The sequence below is a fragment of the Rhinolophus ferrumequinum genome, chromosome 3 (assembly GCF_004115265.2).
Source record: "Rhinolophus ferrumequinum isolate MPI-CBG mRhiFer1 chromosome 3, mRhiFer1_v1.p, whole genome shotgun sequence".
Taxonomy (NCBI): Eukaryota; Metazoa; Chordata; class Mammalia; order Chiroptera; family Rhinolophidae; genus Rhinolophus; species Rhinolophus ferrumequinum.
The window spans coordinates 84,806,496-84,829,263 of NC_046286.1; the positions used below are offsets into that span (position 1 = coordinate 84,806,496).

At 43.8% G+C, this 22,768-nt stretch overlaps 1 protein-coding gene across 4 annotated transcripts in view; it reads left to right on the plus strand.

The window, feature by feature from the left end:
* HECA (hdc homolog, cell cycle regulator) overlaps window positions 1-22,768 on the plus strand; it is a 44,431-nt gene that overhangs the window by 14,525 nt on the left and 7,138 nt on the right. For all 4 annotated transcript variants that reach the window (XR_004422663.1, XM_033102645.1, XM_033102644.1 and 1 more), the window contains exon 2: window positions 16,135-17,175. Coding sequence is in view for 3 of the 4 variants with exons in the window: in XM_033102645.1 (XP_032958536.1) it covers window positions 16,135-17,175 (1,041 nt within the window). In the remaining variant the exon portion in view is untranslated. The remainder of the gene's footprint in view (window positions 1-16,134; window positions 17,176-22,768) is intronic.

Genomic DNA, 22,768 nt, shown 5'->3' on the forward strand with positions numbered 1-22,768 from the left:
AAACTGTGCTGAGTGTACTTAGGTGGTGAACTGCTGGGCTAACTACACGTGACTGATGCTTGTCTAGTTTTCGTTTTTACTGAGGTTTATATAAAACTTCGATGCGCCTCTCCCTTGACAAGTCTTTCCTTGTTGCAACAGATCCTGTAACTTGCTCGTTGGCTGCTGACAGCATCTGCCAATAGTGTGGCCCCCAGGCAAAGCTTTGTCTTTTCTCTTTACAGTCCAGCAGAGTGACTGCCAGTGGGGGAGGGATCGCTGGAAGGCGTTTTCCCAGGTTTATTTTGAAGGGAAGGCAGGGGAGCAGAAAGAGTGTAGTTTTCAGGGAGATCAGCAGGTCAGAAAAGGTACGTGGAAAACAAAGGTAAGGAAATGAAGTTAGCCACATTGTGCTGGGGTTTTAAAAACGGTGGTCTTCAAATTGGTCCTGGGAGGTGGCATGTTGACCCAGTCCCTTGACCCAAACGGGGTTCAAGCTAGCCATGTTGAGCTGTTTCTCACAGTGCCTTTTCTGCTGCTCAGTTTGATAGTCTCCGTACTGACAGCATAGTTTTTCTTTATATGCTTTCCAAGGAAAATTGCTTATTCTCATTGAATGACAAGTAAGCCTTTGCTTATGACATTTTTTTTTCCTTTTTAGTTTTGCAGTTCTGTTCGCTAGAGTAGATTTACTTCATTGTCTGTCTATCTTTGTTTTTAAGGAGTGCAAAGATTGGGGTCAGGAAACCTTTATATTGTAATTGGGTTTAGGCACTTGTGTCTTTAATTTGGTTTTCCTTATACCTAGTTTTTAAGTAATTCTGAGGATTAATATGAGTATTGAACATTTTGAATAAACTTTTGTATAACCAGATCGTAGTAAGTAGTTCTATAATTTTGAGTAAGGTGCTATTCCAAATTATAGAACCACTTCTTATGATCTGGTTACACAATGCCATTGGTCACTGCCTCTCCTTGTAAACTGGATCTATGCTCTTTGCCTGGTCTGTGGTCCCGGGTGAGAAGGGAAGAGAGAAGTCCATTCACTAGCTGAGTGACCTTGGGCGGATCACTAAAGGGATCACCTGCAAGTGGGCTCAGGAAGTGTTTGTAGAACGTGAACCAAGGGATTGCCTTATTTCTGTTCTGTGGAACTTTGGTATTTTTAAGAAACATTCAGGAAAAACTATGAAACCATTATCTTCATCCTGATACTCAGCCTAAACCAGGCTTATTTGGGGTCCATGTCCTTTTGGATATTGACATGGCCTCTGTTAGACAAGGAAAATACGAATTTTCTACTTTATAATCCATATTGATACAACATCAGAGTGTTGGAGCCGGAATGGAAATAAAAAATAGGTAAAATAGAAGTCTATTGCTTTCTGTTTAGTTTGAGCTTGAGGCTGGGTAGGCTGGTGGGTTTTAATCGAATATAAGAAATGAGTGTGTCTAGTGCTGGCGAGGATGTGGAGAAAAGGGATCCCTTGTGCACTGTTGGTGGGACTGCAGATTGGTGCAGCCTATGGAAAACAGTATGGAGGTATCTCAAAAATCTGAAAGTGGAACTACCTTATGACCTAGCAGTTCCACTCCTAGGTATCTTTCTATCCAGAGAAATCTAAAACTCTAATTTGAAAAAATTTATGCATCCCTATGTTTATTGCAGCACTATACACAATAGACAAGACATGGAAACAACCGAAATGCCCATCAGTAGGCGACTGGATTAAGAAACTGGTACATTTATACAATGGAGTATTACGTAGCCATAAAGAAGAAAGAAATCTTACCATTTGCAACAACATGGATGCACCTAGAGAACATTATGTTAAGTGACATAAGTCAGACAAAGACAAATACCATATGATCTCACTTATATGTGGGATCTAAAGAAAAGAATAAATGAATGAACTAATCAGAAACTGTCTCAGAGACATAGAGGAAAAACTGAGGGTTCCTAGATGGGGCAGGTGGGGATAAGAGGGAAGGTGAGGGGATTAGAAAGCACAATCAGTAACCACAAGATTGCCACGGGGATACGAAAGTCAGTTTGGGGAATGTAATCAATAATGTTGTAAAGATTTTGTAGGGTATCCGATGGACACTTGTCTCATTAGGGAGACCAACTCAGAGATGATGGAGATGCCTGATCACTGCACTGCACACCTGAAGCTGAACAATAATGAATGTCAACTATAATTACATATCTATCTATCTATCTATCTATCTATCTATCTATCTATCTATATATATATATATATATAGTCACAAGAAGTGGAGTACAGCATTAGGAATAGAGACAGTGGAAATGTAATAGCTGTATGCGATGTCAGAGGGGTAGTAGATTGGGGGAGGGGAGTTATCACTTTGTGAGGGTATAAATGATAAATGTCTAACTAGTACATTGTTTTGTACACCTGAAATGAGTGGGTCTAGGAGAATGAACTGAATGTATTGAGAGAATGTTAAAAACCCAAGTTGTTATAGTTGAAGGGTTCATTTTTTTTGGGGGGGGCATGTGAAGCCTCCATGTTTATTTGGATAGAGTGGTTTGAGTAAAAGCCTTGTGTTTAAACCCTACTCTAAGCATAAAAAACGTTTAACTGAATATAATAACCACGTACTCAACTTGCTACCTACTTTGGAACAGTCTCACACACTAAAATAACATAAGGGAGGATAAACTAAACCAGATAGATATACTTAAGTGAGCTTAGTGTAGCTCCTATACTAATTGAAGCAAAATGAGAAAATACGTTTGTATTAACTTTATATATTGGACTAGTGTCTTTTAGAAATTTTTAGTAGAAAAAAGGTCTCAAAATAGTTGAGAAAATTTATTTAAAAACCTTTTTTTAGTTTTCACTTGAAAATAATACTCACCAGTTAATCCAGAAATGATTTTTAGACACTTAGTGAATTTGAGGTGTGGTGTGGGGCACTAGCGACCTGCAGTTAACCTTCTAACTCTCTGGGTCCGCTCCTTCCCCCTCTAATCTGCTTTCTGCCGCGCAGCCACCGGGGGATCACGGCTGAAGCAGAGGCTTTGCTTGTGTGCCCCGTGGGCGATCAGGTGGAAAGGCCTGAAGGAGGCCTCATTGTGGCGCTCCCTGAACAAATCCAAAGAACTGGGGGCTTCAGTCTGGGGGTTTTGAGGTTCCTGAATGTTTATACGGCATAATCATAGTGTAATTTTCAGAAGGCTGATTTGAAGGTGGTGGTCAAACTTTTTTGCTTGTGTGTCCCCTAAAAGAATTTGAAAAAAACAGTTCTTCTTGAGACACTTAATGTTGTCACATCTTTTTCTTAAAGGTTTACATAAATGCAGAGGATGCAGTTTCTAGTTTATTGTAAACATTTTCATTTAAATGTATTTAAACAGTCCAAATATCATATTAGCTTGATAACCATTGTCGACCATTTAAAACTAAGTCAGACATTTTACATTTTTTCTTTATTCAGTTATTACTCAGAATTTTATCCCACGAGTATTAGTTGCTTGAAAGGCTCTTGTTGATCATCCTATCACTTTTCTATAAAAAATGTACATAAACTTACATTTATATTAGGGAGCACTTCTGCGATGGCAGGATAAGCACCTCTAGAAGTCTGCTTCTCATAAAGGTAATGAAAACACTGGCAAAAGGACCAAAATCAACTTTTTCAGAAATCTAGAAATTAACCAAAGGCTTCCAATAATCTTAGGAGTGTTTATTTAAGGGAAATGGCTGAATTGTAGTAAGAACAATGAATTTTGTTTGATTTGAACTTGCTCTATTCCCATGCCCTCTTTCTCTCCCTTTGTGGTCACTTTAAAACAAGCAGCCTACTAGTCATTAGAGGGGGAAGCTCCCCCAAAAGCCCTAGACCCAGAGAATTATCACTCTTTGACTTGTTTGGAAGCTCCCTGCGAACGCCTCATTCAAAGAGCTTCTTTACTTGAGCTGATCTAGAGATCATCCAATGGTAACAGCCCTCTTCTTGGGTGTCCGTTGAAAACAATCAGCGGCAGGTGTTTAACATGGCAGTTGCCTGCAGCAGTGATACCAGTTGGGACAAACAAGAAGTGGGCCAAACAAAATAGGATATTGTGGGAATGAGATGTCCACAGGGGGCTTTGAAAAACTCTGATATATTCCCGGTGCTCGAGAAGACCATGCAGGGGCAGCGCTGTGCGCATACCCAGGAGAGACCTTGGGGCTCTGCAGAAGCAGAAAATAAAGGCTAAATCAGAGGTGTAGACAGTCGAAACATTGAAGCTGTGCCCTAACACACACACACAGCCCTTTGGTGAGTTCGGGGTGGGAGATTTACTGGGGTGGAGGCCTGGGTGATCAGAGTACACGTGATGCACCCGAAAGGCATTCAGATTTACCTGTCACAACAACAACAAAAAGCCTCGTACTGGTCTAATAAGACACACTGCAGGCCAAACCCGCCCACTAGAACTCTGATGCAGAGCAAGGTGTGACGTCATCTGTGCAATCTTTCTTAAAAATTGTTTCTCTCAGTTGAGCTTTAGGAAGATATTGAACAGCAAGCAGTGAGTTATAGGTCGTGTTCTCTGACAGATACCTGGTCTGCACGTGACCCACGTTGCCAGGTAATCATGCTCCCATATGTTCCTGTTGGACAGACTAGGGAGGAATAGAGTCATTCGTCTTTTCAGCTGAGGCTGTTGGGAACCATAGGTAAGGGGAGGGGGCCAGCTCCACTATGGAATTTGGTCTCCAGGCACCATTTGGGGCTCACCAAGAGAGAGAAGCAGGCCAGCGTTTTGGGGGTGCCATGCTGTAATTTAGGTGGTCAATAGGGATCGCAGGTAAAAATAGGATTTAGGAGTTTTGATTATGGCCACATTTTGAATATTTGTGCTGGCAAAGGGGAGGGTGTTGACAGGGTAATAAATCAAGTTCTGTAGTGTTTCAGAAGAGGCAAGGAAAATGCTTCAAAATTGGAATATAGTACTGAAGGATGACAGGAAGTCTTTCCTGGAGTCTTTAAAAATGGGACAGTTTAACAACTGGACGGTTTCCCTGCCGTTATCTATATGCACATGTGTACACACACTCATGCATGTAACATACACTTTAACCTGGGGTTCTGTTCCCATCTTAACAGGTTGTGATTTGGTTCTGAGAGCTCTTGGACCCACCTTCCCTTCAGGGTGAGTGCTGTGTAGTTCTCTGATCCAGTACCCTCAAGTTCTTGCTCTGTCCAGTCATTAGCTGACCACTGAGCTAACTGAACAGAAACTTAAGTGGCTGCCCATGCCAAAAAATACAGACTTGACAGAATTAGTTTAGGGGAAGGCACCAGATACAGACAACAGCAGCAACAGCATTTCCTGGGAGGAGAGAGAATCAGATTTTTAGAATTGGCACCTTACGTTATTTAAAGGGTCTCGTTTTCAACAAGAGAAAGTATAAGGTAGTCAAAGAAAGAGGAATGTAGCGTGGCTTACGATCTAAACATTTGCATCCCCTGTGCTAACCTCTGCCCTGGCCACATAACAGGTATTCAAAACGTCATTTGATTTGACTCGTGTTGATTAGTCCCTGGTTGTAATTAGCTGATTTTCCGATTCCATGTATTTTCTTTCTTCTGTAGTAAGTGTTTAACGCTGGTGTTTTTATTATGTCTTCTAGAACAGGGTCCTTATTAAATGACAGCTATTTAAGAAAGCCATTTATTTGCCCAAATGAGTGTTTATTAGTATCCTGGAAAATTTGAAGGCTCTTTCTTTATACACAATAAACCTGCTAAGAAAACTGACTTAGTCACAGACCAGATCACCTTGAAATGTTTCCTAGATGAAGTTTGTCTTTATAGGTTGTTGTTAAAGTGTTTTGAGAATATAACTATATACATTTTGCAGAAGTCCAGATCTCTAGTGACCTATACTCAAGTACTCACGTTATCCTATATATGACATTTTTGTTATAATGATTCAGAGGATTTTGGTGTGTCATACCTAGTAAATTGGTGTTAAATCTAATCAGCACGTGCTGATTTAAAAAATCTGGCTCAAATCTATAATATTTGCAGATGACAAACTTACCATTTTCATGGTCAGTTGTGATGATGGAAGAAATTCAGGGTTGTAATGTACTATATTGATGTTCCCTGATTCAGTCCAGGAGCAGAAAAGAAAAAACTGGAAAGCCTGATGTCATCACACCTGTGCACAGAGTGTTATCAATATTTCCTGTTTCCAAATACTCATTTGTGTATAATTTTCCATATTTTTCATCATTCTGTTTACGCCAGTGTCTGAAAAATAAAGTAAACCTGCTAGACTGGCAAGCTTCAAAACTCCTGTGTCACTTTCAGGAGAAGATGCTTGCATCGCCGCCGAGCAGGGCTGATTACTGGGCCTGATCTTAGTATCTTAGGGAAGGTGGTCAGAATTCCAAATGGTGGTGGCAGATTCAACTGGCCAGTGTTCAGAGTGACATGAGAAAGGGCATCCTATAAAGTACAGTTGTTTAGTGGCAATCGTAAGCAAGGCCAAGACGGGGGTTCACAATGGGTCATGTGGTTAAAATTTAACTGTTATGGAACTTGGTTAACAAAACCGTTAACTCCTTTTTGAAGACTAGTTTGGGTTCATGGTAAATTGAAGTCCCTTGTCTTCTCTGCTTTTTGTTTCATAGTTTTTTGTTTGCAGAAAGTGTAAGAACATAAGCAATTCTGTGAAAGAGCATTTTGGATTTTTTGCACTAGAGCAAGTGAAAGTAATATGCAAAAGTTTTCTTTGTTCTTTGTGGAAATAATATTGCATCTAGAGTAGATGTGTGCATGTGTATAAAATTACACGGATATGGTTATATCTTTATTCATAGATAAGCTCATGTACATAATTGAGTGTGTGTGCCTTACTTCAATTGGCACCTGTTATAAGGTTATTTTTCTTATAATTCTTATATATGAGTATATATGTAGTTTTTCTTATAATTCTTATATTTAAGAATATAACACAATATCTTATTTTCGTATAATTCTTATATGTGAGTATATTAATTAGATTAGTTTACCAATGAATGACTTTTTCTTATTAAAACAAGATGCCATTATAATTGCTAATGCCATTAATAAAGCCTAGAAAAGTACGATGGTCTGTCAGTCTCCCTATTAGGTTGTTACGTTGACGTTTCTTAAGCAGCCATTCTGAGGAGATGGATTTCGCTGGCCTGTAGTTGTCAATGAGGTGATGTGATCCAGCAGCAGGTTAAGATGATGTGGTCACATCTGTATCACTTGTCCTTGCTCAATTCATTGCTCTTTCTTTCTCTGCCTCTCCCCATAGATCTAGTCTCTGAGGTAGATATGGGACTCTTCATATTTGCCAGAAATTAATTCCCAGGTTTGATGGGTGGGACGGAGGAGGGGAGAAGAGGAAGTAAAGTGGGTGCTGCTCAGCGTTAAGGGGAGACAACACTGGGCCCACATGAGGAGCACGTCTAGGAGCACATGAGGAGTCTAGAGCCAAGGAGGGGGCCTCTTGGAAAAGATAAGGCAGCTGAGAGTTAGGAAGGGTCCAGACCCACTTCTCGGTCTTGCTTTCACCAGTGAGGCTGGGAGCAAGTGAGCGTGGGGGGAAGCTGCATGGACCAGGTGGGGCCAGAAGGACTGAGTGACAGGAGCCAGCCTAAGAAGTACCTGAGAGAAGAGCTGAGACAGAAAGCAGGTGAGCTGGGAACAGGAACAGGCTCAGGAAGGAATGGAGTCTGAAGCTGAGGTTGCTGAGCTAAGGGGAAGTGGACGAGAGGTGTGGGGTGGGTGAGGTGAGCGCGTCAGGACTGCCAGCTCTTGTGCCTGTGCCACCAGCTGCTTCTCTGAGGGGCCAGCACCGCGTGTGGCAAAGAGGGTGACCCTTCAGCAAAGGTGCTATGTTTGTGGGGCTCCTGGGACCAGTGGGTCCGCACTGGCCTCCCTTCTCGCCCTTCTCTGGCCGACTGCAAAGTGAAGAGGGAGGGCAGCCCCGTGGCACCTGGCAGGCACAGATTTTATGCATATTAGGCACAACTGATTGGAAAGTTATGAGAAGAGTGGTTGTTTTGTTTTGATCATTTGTACCCTTCTTCCAAAAATAAAGTGGCTTACAAAAATATACATAATACTGTAAGGAATAATAAATGTGAGAATATTAGTAGTAGGGACAATACTATTAGGAAAAATAATGGATGTCTTGAGTCATTACAAGAGGTAAGTCACAAACTGGGTTTTCAGATTTCTTGCACACACAGGCAAGAGACAAACAAAAGTAGTGGTGTGCTCTGCAGTATCCATCAGATTTTTTAAAAAGTTGCTTAGCCATTTATAAGACATTTAACATACTGAGCAGTGTCCATGACAGTATACCATTTCATAAATAAAACAAATTTATTAGGCCTGCTCACATCATTAAAATCAGTCTGTCCCAGTGAATGAAACTGTGTGGCCCAGGGAAGCAGCTCTGACACCTGGCTTAACTGAGGGACAGATTTTATCTAGCACAGGAGTCATCCTCAAACACCTCCAGGGTCCTGGCACACAAATAAGTATATGAACGGCACGGGGGTGGAGGCCCGGATGACGGGAGAGCCTGCCATGCTGCTCAAAAGGCATTCAGATTTACCTGTCACAACAACAACAAAAAGCCTCGTACTGGTCTAATAAGACCCAGGCCAAACCCGCCCACTGGAACTCTGACACAGAGCAAGGTGTGACGTCATCTGTGCAATCTTTCTTAAAAAGTGTTTCTCTCAGTTGAGCTTTTGGAAGATATTGAACAGCAAGCAGTGAGTTATAGGTCGTGTTCTCTGACAGATACCTGGTCTGCACGTGACCCACGTTGCCAGGTAATCATGCACCCATATGTTCCTGTTGGACAGACTAGGGAGGAATAGAGTCATTCGTCTTTTCAGCTGAGGCTGTTGGGAACCGTAGGTAAGGGGAGGGGGCCAGCTCCACTACGGAATTTGGTCTCCAGGCACCATTTGGGGCTCACCAAGAAAGAGAAGCAGGCCAGCGTTTTGGGGGTGCCATGCTGTAATTTAGGTGGTCAATAGGGATCGCAGGTAAAAATAGGATTTAGGAGTTTTGATTATGGCCACATTTTGAATATTTGTGCTGGCAAAGGGGAGGGTGTTGACAGGGTAATAAATCAAGTTCTGTAGTGTTTCAGAAGAGGCAAGGAAAATGCTTCAAAATTGGAATATAGTACTGAAGGATGACAGGAAGTCTTTCCTGGAGTCTTTAAAAATGGGACAGTTTAACAACTGGACGGTTTCCCTGCCGTTATCTATATGCACATGTGTGCACACACTCATGCATGTAACATACACTTTAACCTGGGGTTCTGTTCCCATCTTAACAGGTTGTGATTTGGTTCTGAGAGCTCTTGGACCCACCTTCCCTTCAGGGTACGTGCACGTAGTACATGTAATGCTAGGGAGCTGTAGTTCTCCATGATCCAGCGCCCTCAAGGTCATGCCCGGGCAAGCGGAAACGCAGACTGCTAATTTATTTCCTAGTACAGTGTGATTCCATTATATGCAAATTGAATAGTACAAATCTCAACTAATGACACATAAATAATATTAATAGAAGCTTCACATTATGAGCAAAATTTCACTGGATACATTCCCCCAAATTATGCATCGAGCCATCTCATATTTTCAAAGCTAGCAGGTCAGCTGAATTGTACAAATGCTTTGTTACCCAGTGGCATTACCTTTTCTTATAAAGAGAAAAACTTACCCTTGTCACTATTGTGTAAGCTCTTACTATTTATAGAATTTCTTCAAGGATTTTGGTGAAATTTGTGTTATCATATTAAAATTAACTGTTGTAATTTAGATCTTTATTATAGCTTTCAAAATATCCAAGTGTGCTAATACTGGTGCTGAAAAAAATCCTGAAAAATCAGTAACTTTGGAACAAAAATGTGATTAAACACGGTATGATATGCCATGCTGTCAATTTATGAGATGCAACTGAGAAATATTAGAAATAATGCTGATGATAAAAAGCATCAGTATAGCAACAATACAACACAGTGGCTGCAGATTTATGTGTTCTGAGGATGCCTTCCCCACACTCTATCCTCAGACCGTGGGATAATCAATTTTGAATTATGTAAGTTCTTCAGGAACACATCCCATGGATCAAATGCAGCCATGCTTTGTGAATTCCTGGTACCTAGACTTGGAAAAAAATCACTTCGGTTGAAAAATACATATAGCAGTGTACTTATTTGACAGTGAGTAGAACATGTGTAAGGGGTTAGAAGAAAAGAATTTTGGTTCTGTTTCTTTAAAACTTCTAAGTAAATATTTAGCAAATTATATGCTGCATTCCACCCTGCTTTGTTTGTTGTGGGAAAGAAATCCACACTACTTGTACTTATTTAGGTATGGAGATAGGAAGATGGTCACTTCCTGGTTGTAGCTTTGCTCTAAATGCATTCAAAGCATCAAGTAATACGTCAAGTAATACAGGACCTTCAATAATAATTGCTTGTATTTTAATGGTGCTTATTATATGCCAGGCACTGTTCCAAACAGCCTTAATAACTCCTTTAATCCCCACGGCAACCCTTTGAGGTAGGTACTATTGTTTTTGCCAGTTCATAGGGAAGACAGCAGAAGCACAGGAGGTTAAGTGACTTGCCAAAACCTAAAGACTAATAAATTGCAGAGCTGAGAGTCAAATCCAGGCTGGCTGGCTCCTAAGTCTGTGTCCTCAACCTCTGGCCTCTCAGGAAGCCAGAGATGAGGAGTCGTTTGTCAAAACCTCCTACCCTGAAAGAAACTTGCTCAGCATGAGGGGATGTGTTCTGTGTAAGGGGAATTACTGTGTATAAAGATCTGTATAATAAAATAATTGTTCAGAAACCCTAATATTTACATTTGGTAACTGAATACTGAAGGAGGATGGCATAGATTGTCGTAAGTTGAAGGCGGTGAGGGAGGGCCAGGCTCTGCCCTGGAAGAGAAGTCCCGAGCTGAGTCTGGAAGATCTGCTGAGAGCTCATGTGCAGCTGGGCAGCAGGCTGTGCTCCCCAGGCGTCTGCTGTCTTCTCTCTCCATCCTTCCCAGTCACTGGGAGTACAGAATCTGACTGGGCCACACGGTCCTTCAACGAGACATTTGCTAAACACTAAGACGATTTTCATCATAGTGGTTTTACAAGGATGAAGAGGACCAAGCCCCTACCTTAGGTGTTGCCCAGAAAGCCTCATATGACTTCGGCAGAGCCCCCGCACCACTCTGCCTTGCAGAACTCCCCTCCCGACTGTGATGCTTACAACTATTGAATGAAGACATTTAATTCCACAGGTACAAAGCTGAAGATGGCAGTGCCTGGTGTGAGGGTCTCCTGTTAGTGTGCATGGGTTTGTCAAGGGGTTTGGGTTTGTTGGGCAGCCAGTGTAAATGACTCTTGTCAGATCCTTCCTCTTAATGGGTAGCAGATCATGGAGACCTGAGTGGGGGCGAGGGATACAGGATGAGAAGGCTGGGGAGAGGGACAGGCTGTGCCCAGGTGACCGCAGCCTCGTTATCCTGTTGTCCAGAATTGAAACTGTTTGAGATTGTTGCCCAGTGAGGTGAGCCCTGATTCTTTCCACTTGGGCAGAGAGAAATAGAAGCTGAGTACTGAATATTTGATGGTGAAGCTATAAAAACAGGCACTGGAGAACTTACATACATGCTTTAATACAGTACTGACGCAGCATAAAGTAACATTTGCCCATATTGCTTGTTAGCCCAGCTGTCACAGCTCAGAGGAATGTCCCGAAGGATGTGTGACACAAGCTCTTGGTGACTGTGGGATTCCCTTCTCCCCTTCCTTCAGTTAAAGGCATAGTCGTGTCACATCAATCTGTATTCCATTTATACCTTTGTGGCACAGCTGTTGTTGAGAGCTAGGGGTTTTGTAAAGTTAGACACAGCTTTCAGGAAGCAGTAAAATATGTTTCTATAATACTGCTGATTTCTTACAGGGGTCAATTTGAATGCCACCAGTGCTGTTTCTTAGCGTCACAAAATCTTTTCCTGTGTGTCTTGGTGAATTGTAATACTTGGGAAATTGAAAAAGAGGCAGGGCACTATCCATTTATTTACCTACTTTTTAAACACCTGTTGTGTGTCCAAAACCTTAGGTAGAAAAAGTAGGAAGTATATTAGAGTAGTCTGCATTTCGATGGGGAGCTAAATTCACAGGTATAAAGTTACGGTAGTGGAAGCATAGAAAAGTTTTTTTTTTTTTTAACTTCACAGTTTGCAAAGTGCTTCTACATATGTTTGAGGTGAGTGAGAGCAAGCGTTTTCATCCTCACTTTGCAGGTGAGGAAACTGAGGAAACTGCTCCCTGTCAAAGCTAGTCAGTTGCAGCACTGGTACCCAAACTCCTCTCATTTCTAGCTGCCTTTCCAGTGTAGTCAGTGGGAATTGCGGGGAAGAGGGGACCTGGCAGGGAGATATGTTTGAACCAAGCTTTGAAAGAAATCATGTCTTTGAGTGTAGAGGTTGCCCACTGCAGCTTCCTCAGCAGGCGGTGAGATGCAGAAGCCTTGTCAGAGGTCCTGACTTGCCAAGGCTCACCCTGTTACTCACGGTATCCCTGGGGCCTCGCCCTCAGGCTGGCGTGGGATAACAGGGAGAGGAGCCTGTTGCACATTATGTTTGGTGTTAAACAAGCCCTTGGCTTTGTATTTTTGAGGCCTGACCGCAAGGCCACATCCAAGTGACTGAGATGTAAACAAGCAGGCTGGCAAGTTGGGGTGGGGCTCTTGGTTGTTGAGTCTTGGAGGGTAGAAAGCAGGTTGAATGGCTGTGATTACAGGCAAGGTTACAGGCACGGAGTTGGAGCCAGTGCCTCCTCTGTGATCCAGCTTGTGTGAGGGCGCTCAGCAGGCATTTGCCAGTCTTCCCAGCTCCGAAGGCAGGAAGTGCTCAGTACTGGTTAAGTGGTACACTTGCAGCTCTTTTGAAAATATGTAAATAGGATTTCTTCCCTGTTAGTCTGTCTTTCTTTAACGTGAAAATACTTTTAAAAGAAATATCAAGTCAATCTCAGTATTTAAATTTTTAAAATTTGGATATTGTGAATGCAAAGGTATAGTTAGGCCATTCTTTAATTTCGTTAGAGCTGGGGTCATATCACTTGGGTTACTGCCATCACATTTCAGAGACATTTCCTTAAGGCTATTCCTTGAAGGATTGAAGATAAAAGCAACTGAACTTGTCACTAACATATTAAAGGATACTGAAGGTCACAACCCAGGTGACTGCAGTTAATTTACTCAGTGTTCAAACCACTCTTCTACCTCTTTTCAGTACAGTCAGGGCTTTTCTCTTTCTCTAGGGTTACAGCTCTCTCTCTTCCTTCTGCTCTGCTTGTTATGTATGGATTTCAGGTGCCAGTATCTTTTTAATGCAAGTTTATTCAGCAGCGGATGTGTGCGAGGGCCCAGTGATTCCAGGATCACAAAGATGAGTAAGAGGCAGCCAGCCTCTCCTGCGTGGTCACCTGGTGGGACCACAGTGGGGATTCAAGTCCGGTTCAGAGCAGACTGTGCTGGAAGGGGTCAGGGTACAGGGAAGGGGGGAGTCCTGGTGAAACTGGGCCTTGAAGGGTGGGGGCAGGGGAGGAAGTTTACTGTGTGCCAGGTCCTGCGCTGGGCGCCACCTGTGTATCCGTAGATTTCATTCTTATGACAACCATCTAAGGTACATTCAGTCGTTACCTGCATCTTACACAGGAAACTGACTCAAAGAGAAGTTAAGTGACTTCCCCAAGAGCACATAGCTAGCTCATCAGTGGTGCTGCTGGGCTTCCAACTCAGGCAGTCTGGCTGCAGAGGCCATGCTCTGGCTTGCGACAGTAGGAGCGTGGGATTCGGACACATGAAGATTAAGGATTGCGGACTCCCAGGAGGTAGGTGAGGAGGCTGTAGTGATCAAAGGCGCGCAGCTAGACCAGTTGGTTAGGCTGCCTTGCTGAGGTCCTGGGCTCCCACACTGACGGGGGTGATTGTAACGTACAAGAGTCGTGGGCTTTACGGGTCCCATCGCTGTGCTGTTTCATGGGCTGGAATGTCGGGTTTGTAATTCTGTGGGCAGAGGTGAGGTTGTGAAGGTTTCTGAGTAGCTTGTTCCCTCTCCTGCATCTTCAAGCTGTCCTGAGTTTTTGGCATTCATTTCCCCGGTTGGTGAACATACTCAGGACTCAGCCTTTGCGTCCTCTGCTCATTCTGTTTGCTTCCCTCTATAGTTGTACTTCTGGAAAGAGTTTTCTGGAGGGTCATGTGTACTGCTTCTACTTTTTACCTCACCTCCACTCCTTACCATGTGCCTGTGACCTGTCCCCCGCCATCCCACTGGAACTGTCCTTATGGAGGTGTCAGTGACTGACTTACTGCCCATTTTGGTGAGGACTTCTCAGTCTGTATCTTACTGAGTAGTTCCCACCCAGGGCTGATTTTGCCCCCAGCGGCTATCTAGCAATGAGCGGAGACATTTGGGGTGTCACTGCTGGCATCTAGCAGGAGTGCTGCTGCTAAACACCGGCAGTGCATAGGACGGCTCCCCCAGCAGACTTACCCAGCCCCAAGTGTCAGTAGTGCAGACGCTGAGAGACACTGATCTCACCTGGCCCTCCAGGACGTTTCGAGCCCTCCATCCTTACAACTTTTCTGACTGCCTTGGTAGAATTCCCTCCTGACTTGTCTTCCAGTGAATTCTCGGTTCATTCCTTACCAATCTCTGTGGAGGACTCTTCTCCTCCCGCCTTTTAACGTTGCTTCCCAGGATTCTTTTCCTCTCTTCACGTTCTTCTTGGCCCAGCTCATCACTCCAGCGGTTTAACCTCCATATCTGGATACGTTCCTCCACATCTGTATTCACAGCTCCAAGCCACTTGAGCTCCAGTCACATCTTTCTTCATCTCGGTGGTGAACAGGCACTCCCAGTTCAGCAGGTCCAAAAACAAGGCCAGCCCAGAGTCCTCTTCTGCCCAAACCTGTCCCTCCCATGTTCCCTGTCCACCACGTCTGACCACCCCCAACGCGGAGCCATGTTACTCTGCTGCCGTTGCGCAGGCCCTGGTCATTTCTCACCTGGACTACGGCGGTACCCCCACAGCCCACTCCGGCTACCCTGCCGCTCCCAGGGTGAGATTTTTAAAGCAGAACTCTGACTGAGGGGCTCTGTGAGTTAGTCCTCATTTAGCTTCTCAGCTACAACAGGTAAAGTCTAAACTGAGCACGGCGTATGGAACTTTCCTTTATCCTACAAAGGGGCCTTTTGAAAATGTTACGGACATTGAAGTAACGGGAATTCAGTGGAGTTCCAATCTCCATAAATCCTATTTACTTCTTAAGAAATGGGTTCTACTTTGTGTCACCAAGTTTTTCCTCCTTTCTGGAAACATGCTTGGCCTTTTGGATGCCCTGTGGGGCATGTGGTTAAATGGGGTAGAAAAATCTTAGTGTTCCCCTTTTCTGTCCTGTTAGCTTTAGGAGAATTCTGTTTTTCCTTCATGCCCTGGCAGTGTAATTCTGTGTAGACCAGCAATTTGTTTGATCAAACATCCTTGTTATGAGGTGTCAGACCATTCTAGAAGAGAATGGGGGAGGGGCCAGTCTGTTTTCTCGTCTGTTTTTTATGGCATTCAGGATAATAACCTAAACCCTGTTAAGGGCTTTGAGGGCCATTTTGGAGCTATACCACACGAACTGGTTGGTTAAGTAGCTTCATCATATTATTTCCTAGTTCATTGGAGCGATTCATTTTTAGGACAACCCTGGGACTGCCTGTCATTACATCCATGTCTTGGAAAAACCTTATACTACACTATTGCAAGTACTGACATACAGCTAATTGCTCTGTGAAGGATTTGGACTTTTTGAAGCTTATTGGTATATTTTCCAGCAGATAACAAATATGAGAAAATGAATTCCCTTGGCACAACACCATACCAGAGAAAATGGTAAATGTTTTCTAATCATGTCTGGTGTTATTCCAGTGGTGGGAATCTTGGCACCAGAAAAGGACCTTTGGCACGAATGGGCTAATGTAGGATGGTCGCTTTGATCTCGGACTTGGTGGCAGCTGGAGTCCCACGTCCTGCATGCTGAATCACTCTCCTTTTGTTTCTCCCCAGAAGCCCCTTGCGCCACGCCCCTGATCTGCAGCTTCGGGAGGCCTGTTGACCTGGAGAAGGACGACTACCAGAAGGTGGTGTGCAACAACGAGCAGTGCCCCCACAGCACCTGGATGCACCTACAGTGCTTCTACGAGTGGGAGAGCAGCATCCTGGTCCAGTTTAACTGCATCGGCCGGGCCCGCAGCTGGAACGAGAAGCAGTGCCGCCAGAACATGTGGACCAAGAAGGGCTACGACCTGGCCTTCCGCTTCTGCTCCTGCCGTTGTGGACAGGGCCACTTAAAGAAGGACACAGACTGGTACCAGGTGAAGCGGATGCAGGATGAGAAGAAGAAGAAGTCTGGGTCGGAGAAGAACACGGGGAGGCCCCCTGGCGAGGCGGGGGAGGAGGCAAAAAAGTGCAGGCCCCCGAACAAGCCCCAGAAAGGCCTGAACCACGACCTCCCCCGCCGCCATTCCATGGACCGGCAGAACTCCCAGGAGAAAGCCCTCAGCGCCGGGGCCTATGCAGCCCGCTCCCCCTGTGGCTCCCCGGGCCAGTCCCCGCCCAGCGGCTACTCCATCCTCTCCCCTGCCCACTTCAGCGGGCCCCGCTCCTCCAGATACCTTGGGGAATTCTTAAAGAACGCCATCCATCTTGAGCCTCACAAAAAGGCCATGGCCGGGGGCCACGTGTTCCGAAACGCCCACTTTGACTATAGCCCCGCTGGGTTATCGGTTCACAGGGGCAGCCACTTTGATGCGCCCGTGCAGTTCCTGCGGCGGCTGGACCTCTCCGAGCTGCTCACTCACATCCCCAGGCATAAACTGAACACTTTCCACGTGCGGATGGAAGACGATGCCCAGATGGGCCAGGGCGAGGATCTGCGCAAGTTCATTCTTGCGGCCCTCAGTGCCAGCCACAGAAATGTTGTAAACTGTGCCCTGTGCCACCGGGCGCTCCCGGTGTTCGAACAGTTCCCACTGGTGGACGGAACTCTGTTCTTAAGCCCATCGAGACATGATGAGATCGAGTATGATGTTCCTTGTCACCTTCAAGGTACAGGTGTTAATTCACCTTGCCTGCTTTCTGTTCCTTAAAAGCTGGACAGCAAACAAGACAGGACTTCTCTGTTTGGGCTTAATTTTAACTGATGGTACTTTTTTGTTCTAGTCAGGTGCTGGGTGACAGCTGAATATTTCAGCTCATCTAGTGAGGTAGTGGAGGTGGTGGTTTGTTTTACTCTGATGTCACTGTACCAATAGTACAGTTGCCCTGGTGGGTAACTTTATGTTTCTGTTGTACTGTAATTTGAAGAGAGGATTCCTGGTGTATAATTTCTCATAATTGGGAGGAAATTTAGAGAAGAATTGCATAAAAATGACACTCACTGTCAAATAGTTACCTTTGAAACCTGTGTTAATGAGCCCAGGACGATGTGTATTCTCTTTGATTCTTGGAAACATACAGAGTGAGGGAAAGGAGGGGTCACAGAGGGCCAGGTGTTTTTAGATTAGTTGAATTAATCTTGACATTTAGGAAAGATGAGACTTTCTTGATAGCAGCAAAAGGAAAACGGATATTATTGAAAGCTCAGACATTCCCCTGGGGGTGAGGGTTGGGAGCTTATTAGCGCTGTGGATGACATACAAGGACTTGGTGACATTTCGGCCATGAGGTGAATGACAGGATTGGTCAGTATAAGTGAGAAATCTGTCAATTCATGTAAAACTATTGCATTTTTATAAAGATGGGATACATGTCATATAATAAATATGTTTATAAGTGTCTACAAAAGCCTGTAGTAAAAATGATATATCCCACCTCTCTTCTTCCCATCAACTCCTGCTGTCTCAGTTCCCAGAGACAAACACTTTAAAATCTTAACTGATTCTTCAGGTTTTTACCATCATAATTTTAAAACTGTTATCTTTATTCTCCAATTTTAGATGTTACCTATTGACAAAATTTTAAGGTTGATGACTATGCGCTCTTATATCTTCTTCTTTCTCTCAGGATAATATATCACTATTCTTGGATAGTCCTTAATTTTATTTTTTTACTGTTTTGAGAATGTAAGTACAAAGGGTGCCAAAAAAATGTATACACATTTTAAGCAAGGAAAAAAACTATATTAAAATTGTAATAATATATACCGATAACAAAAGATAAATACAAGTCATGTGTACACATTGTTTTTTGGCACCCCCGGTATTTAGTGTTGAGCCAAGAAGTATAGGTATATTTCCTAGATAGAGTGTAGTACATTCTAGGAAACCTTTTGTTTTTATTGAAGTTTATAATTCACGTTTTCGTTTGCTTAGCCTTTTTTGAATCTTTGGCTGGTTACTCTCACTCTCCAGCAGCGATACAGCACACCTTTCAAAAACATTTCCACATATTTGTCAGACATTTTATGGATTTTTTCTTCTAGAAATTTCCCTCATGGAGACTTGCATCTTCCTTCTCCTGTCTGTCTCGGTGCACTTAGTACCCGCTATACTACATAGCTGTCCTTCTAGGAATTCCTTCAGTTCTTTCCCATTTTTTGTCTTCTGTTTCCTAGATCCTCTATTTTCTTTTTTCTTGGTTTATTCCCTCAGTTTCTTAAGAAACATACCCTAGCAGCTTTCTGAAAAAGGGAGCATGGGAAGAGATGTTTTAAGACCTTGAAAGTCTGATAATGTCTTGATACCATCTTCATGCCTGATTGCTCGTTGGTTGGGTATAGTCTTCCAGGTTATAAATATTTTCTCCTTAGAATTTTGAAGGCATTTCGTTACTGTCTCCTGTCTTCCAGTGTCTCTATTGAGAAACCTAATACTGTTTTTATTCCTGTCCCCTTATCCCCCCATTCCTCCAAGAGTTTTAAGATTTTCTCTTTATCCCTTATATTCTAAAGTTTCACCCTGATGTGGGTCTTTTTTTTCATTCAATGTGCAGGGTGCTTTCTTGGCTTTTTGACTTTGTAAACTTATGTTTTTTAAGTTTGGGGAAATTTTCTTTCGATTTACCTTTGTTATATAGTTTTTGGTCCTGTTGTTTATCTCTTTAATTCTGCATTCTGGAAGATTTCCTTGACTTTATATTCTAGTATTTTTACTGAGTTTAAAGATTTTCTGTTCTCACATTTCTAATTCCCAAGAGCTCTTTTTAATAGTGTCCTAGTTTCAGGGATGCAATTTCTTGTCTTTTTCTCAGCAGGGAGTGGTCTCATTCATTTTCTAGAGTTTTCTAATCCCCTAGGTCTTTTAGCCTTTGTTATAAGGCACACCACTCCAAAACGTAGTGGTATAAAACAGTGATGATGTATAATGTCTTACAATTGTATGGATTGTCTGGCGAGGATGGCCTCGCACACACACCTAGCAGTTGGCAGACTAGATGCCTCCGGAGCCTCAGCTAGAATGGCCCATCCTGTTCTGTGTGGCCTCTCATCTCCCAACAGGCTAGCCCGGGCTTTTCACACGGCGTCCTCAGCAGGGTGACAGTGGAGCTACCGCGTCTCGCTGGGAACTGAAGCTTGAAACTGAGTAACATCACTTCTATCACATTCTGTTCTTCAAAATAGGTTGTAAGACTAGCCCAGATTCAGGGGAGGATTAAATAGACTCTGCTTCTTCATGGGAAAAATTGCACGTAATGTATGGTCACTTGTGTACCCCACTGTTTCCCTTTCAGCACCTATTCCCACTCTTCTCCGTGCTTGTCGTCCAATTTCAGAGCTAAAACACCATTCCTCCCACCCAGTTTCTGACCACACATTCTGTTCCAGGGTTGAGGTACTGCATAGTTTCATGGAAGATGGAGGTTGTGCTTTGCTCCTTGTTCTTTATACTGTTTTGGGGATAACTTTAGAGGAAAGTAAGTGGGAATACCTTTACTATTTTTAGGCTGCAGATACTCTTTATGAAGATGAATAAGGGTACAAGGGTAAACGGTACACGAGAGTAGTGTTGTTCTTTTCCATTCGTGATGGACACATCCTTTTAATTGAATCCATTCACCAACCAATCAAACGTGAATTTCATACATGTGCTGGGTACTGTCAGTCCTTGCTGTTCATCGACATACAGTCATAGGATGTAAGATGCTTTTTATGAAAATGTAACTAACTACTAGGCCTAAGGCCCTAGTACCACCAGTGGAACTAGTAATACCGCGCTATTGTGTGCATTAAGCATCCTGTAATTCCCAAGGAGAAAGCGGCCACTTTGGCCCTGGTAGCCAGAGGCAGTGTGAAGGCATATATCAAAAGGCAGGCTGGATTGTGAGAAACAGAGGTTCTAGCCACCCCAGGTGTTCGTGGATAAGGAGAGGGAGCAATGTGAGCAGAGGAACAGTGCTTTTAAAAAAGCCGGGAGACAGAACTGGAGAGAACCGTTTGGTTGAGCTGAGGTTCTAGAGTGGAAAATAAGTATGGCAGAGACGAAGAACAGGTTGTGGATGCTCTTTCAGGCCATAATAAAGAGTGTCGCCATTTTCTTTATGAATCGAAGCGTTTAAAAAAATGTTTTTTTTAAAGCAGACGATTGCTTGGAGGAAAAGTTGTTTGAAGGGGATGGAACTTAGATGCAGTGAGTTGGAACTTATATCTCTAATGTAGATGGAAGGAGATAAGAAACAGCTGGGTGCTGATAGTGGGACTATCTGCAAGAGATTATTTTAAAGGAAAAATTACTTCAGGGACAAGTTGACTGTAGAGGATGAAGATGCGTCCTCGTTGGCTCCCTTTGGTTCTAGATCAGATACAATGATGCTGTCACAGACCAGAGTGGAGAATGTTGGGAAAGGGGCCTGATCTTGGGGGAAAGACGAGGGCACTGGTGTATATATTGGGTTTGAAAAGGTGTTGGGCCTTTGTGTGGAGATGTCTAGCGAGCACTACTAATAGTAAACATTTGGGATGAATTGGGGAACTTAAAATGGTGCTTAAAAAATCTTCAGAGCGGAAGAGCTCTTGAAGAGGGAGAAAAAAGAAAGAAGAGTATATGACAGAGCCGAAGACCCAAGCTTGAGGGTACCCATCAGGGAGTGAGTGGATGGAGGAAGGTGATAATTGGGCCTGAGAACGTGTGTGTGTGTGTGTGTGTGTGTGTGTGTGTGTGTGTGTACACACCTAAGTACACATGCATCCACAAATAGATAATGGAGGTGTAGGTCTTGAAAATTGTGTTGACGATAAAATCTGAAGCTCAGGGTGTTTTCTCAGTGCCAGACAAGTCAGTGCCACAGGTGGGGCCTTGACGTGTGCCAGTGTTTTTATTGCCACATCTCCGAGAAGTCCATGCATTCTTTTTGATAGCAAGCTAGTGTATGTAAATCATTTCTTCCATCACAGAGTCCCAGCCATGGATTCCTTAAAGCGTTTTCAACCCCAATAGAAAGGCCCCGTTCCAGGCCACAGGATTCCAGGCTGCAGTTGATTATATACTGCTGAAATAACTTGTTATTTCCAGGGCTGGCCCATGTGGATTGTCACTCCCTTGCCGTGCCCCTTGCCCTTCACTGCCCTCCCGGCCTCCAGTTTCAGCTTCTGCTCTCTGACTCTTCCTCTGATAAGATGTTTTTGTTTGATTTTAATAATTTAGTAAGACTGATCTAATTATGCTTATTTCCCACTTAGAACCACAGGTGACCGTTCTCTCAGGAATCTGCTTTTTGTTTGAACTCACAACCCTAAAGTTTAGAAATTTAAAATTCTCTGTATTTAGGACAATGTGTAATAGTAACTGAAACAAATCTAGAGACTCAGCCCAGGCAGTCCCATGAGTTTGACAGATAGGAATTTAAGCCTACTCTTTTATACTTAATTGTCTTTGTGAACCTGGGCAAGCTACTCAAAGTCTCTAGCCTGCAGTTCCTGCTATCTGAAGTGGGCTGACAATAATGCCTGCTCCGTAGTGTTGCTGTGGGGTTAAGGGAAACGATTCATGTAGCTTTGCAGGACAGCGCCAGCCAGACCCCAGTAAGAACTCAGGAAGCGTTCCGGGTCACTGCTACCAACGCCTGACCTCTGTCTGTCCCTGCCCCCACCCTTCCTGGCAGCTTCCATGGTGTCTGAATATTTGAGAATTGCAGTAAGTACGTCTAGGGCGCAGACTGGAAATGAAGCACGTCCTGAAATGCCCCCAGCCACTCTGAGTGGGGATGGCATGTGAGCCCTTTTTATTTTCAGTGCCCTAGAGCAGAGGTGGGCCGTATTGCAAGAAGCTCTTGTCGCCCTTCCCATTTTTGACATACAGGCCCTCAAGGTTATATTGTCTTTGGCTATTAACATGCCCCTTCATTCATCCAACAGACAATTATGGGGTGCTTTTGACATTTCAGACACGGGGCTAGACATGAGCCTACAAGGATGAAGAAGGCATATTCCTGCCCTCAAGAGGGAGAGAGTCTTGTAAGCAAATGCAGTGAAAGATACCTGAGCACTGTGTACCCCTCTGCAATCAGTGTCAGGAGCAGGCTGGGCCTTAGCACAACAGGTGAAGAGTCAGGCTCTAGCTGACGGCCGAGAGCAGCACGTTCTCAGTAGAAAGCCCCTGAGCAGTGTGTGTTCTCCTGATGGTAGTTTTGGGCGCCGTGGAGCTTCCTGACCCCACATGAAAAGCAGCGACGTTGCTGTCACACACTGCCCAGGCAGATTCTGCAC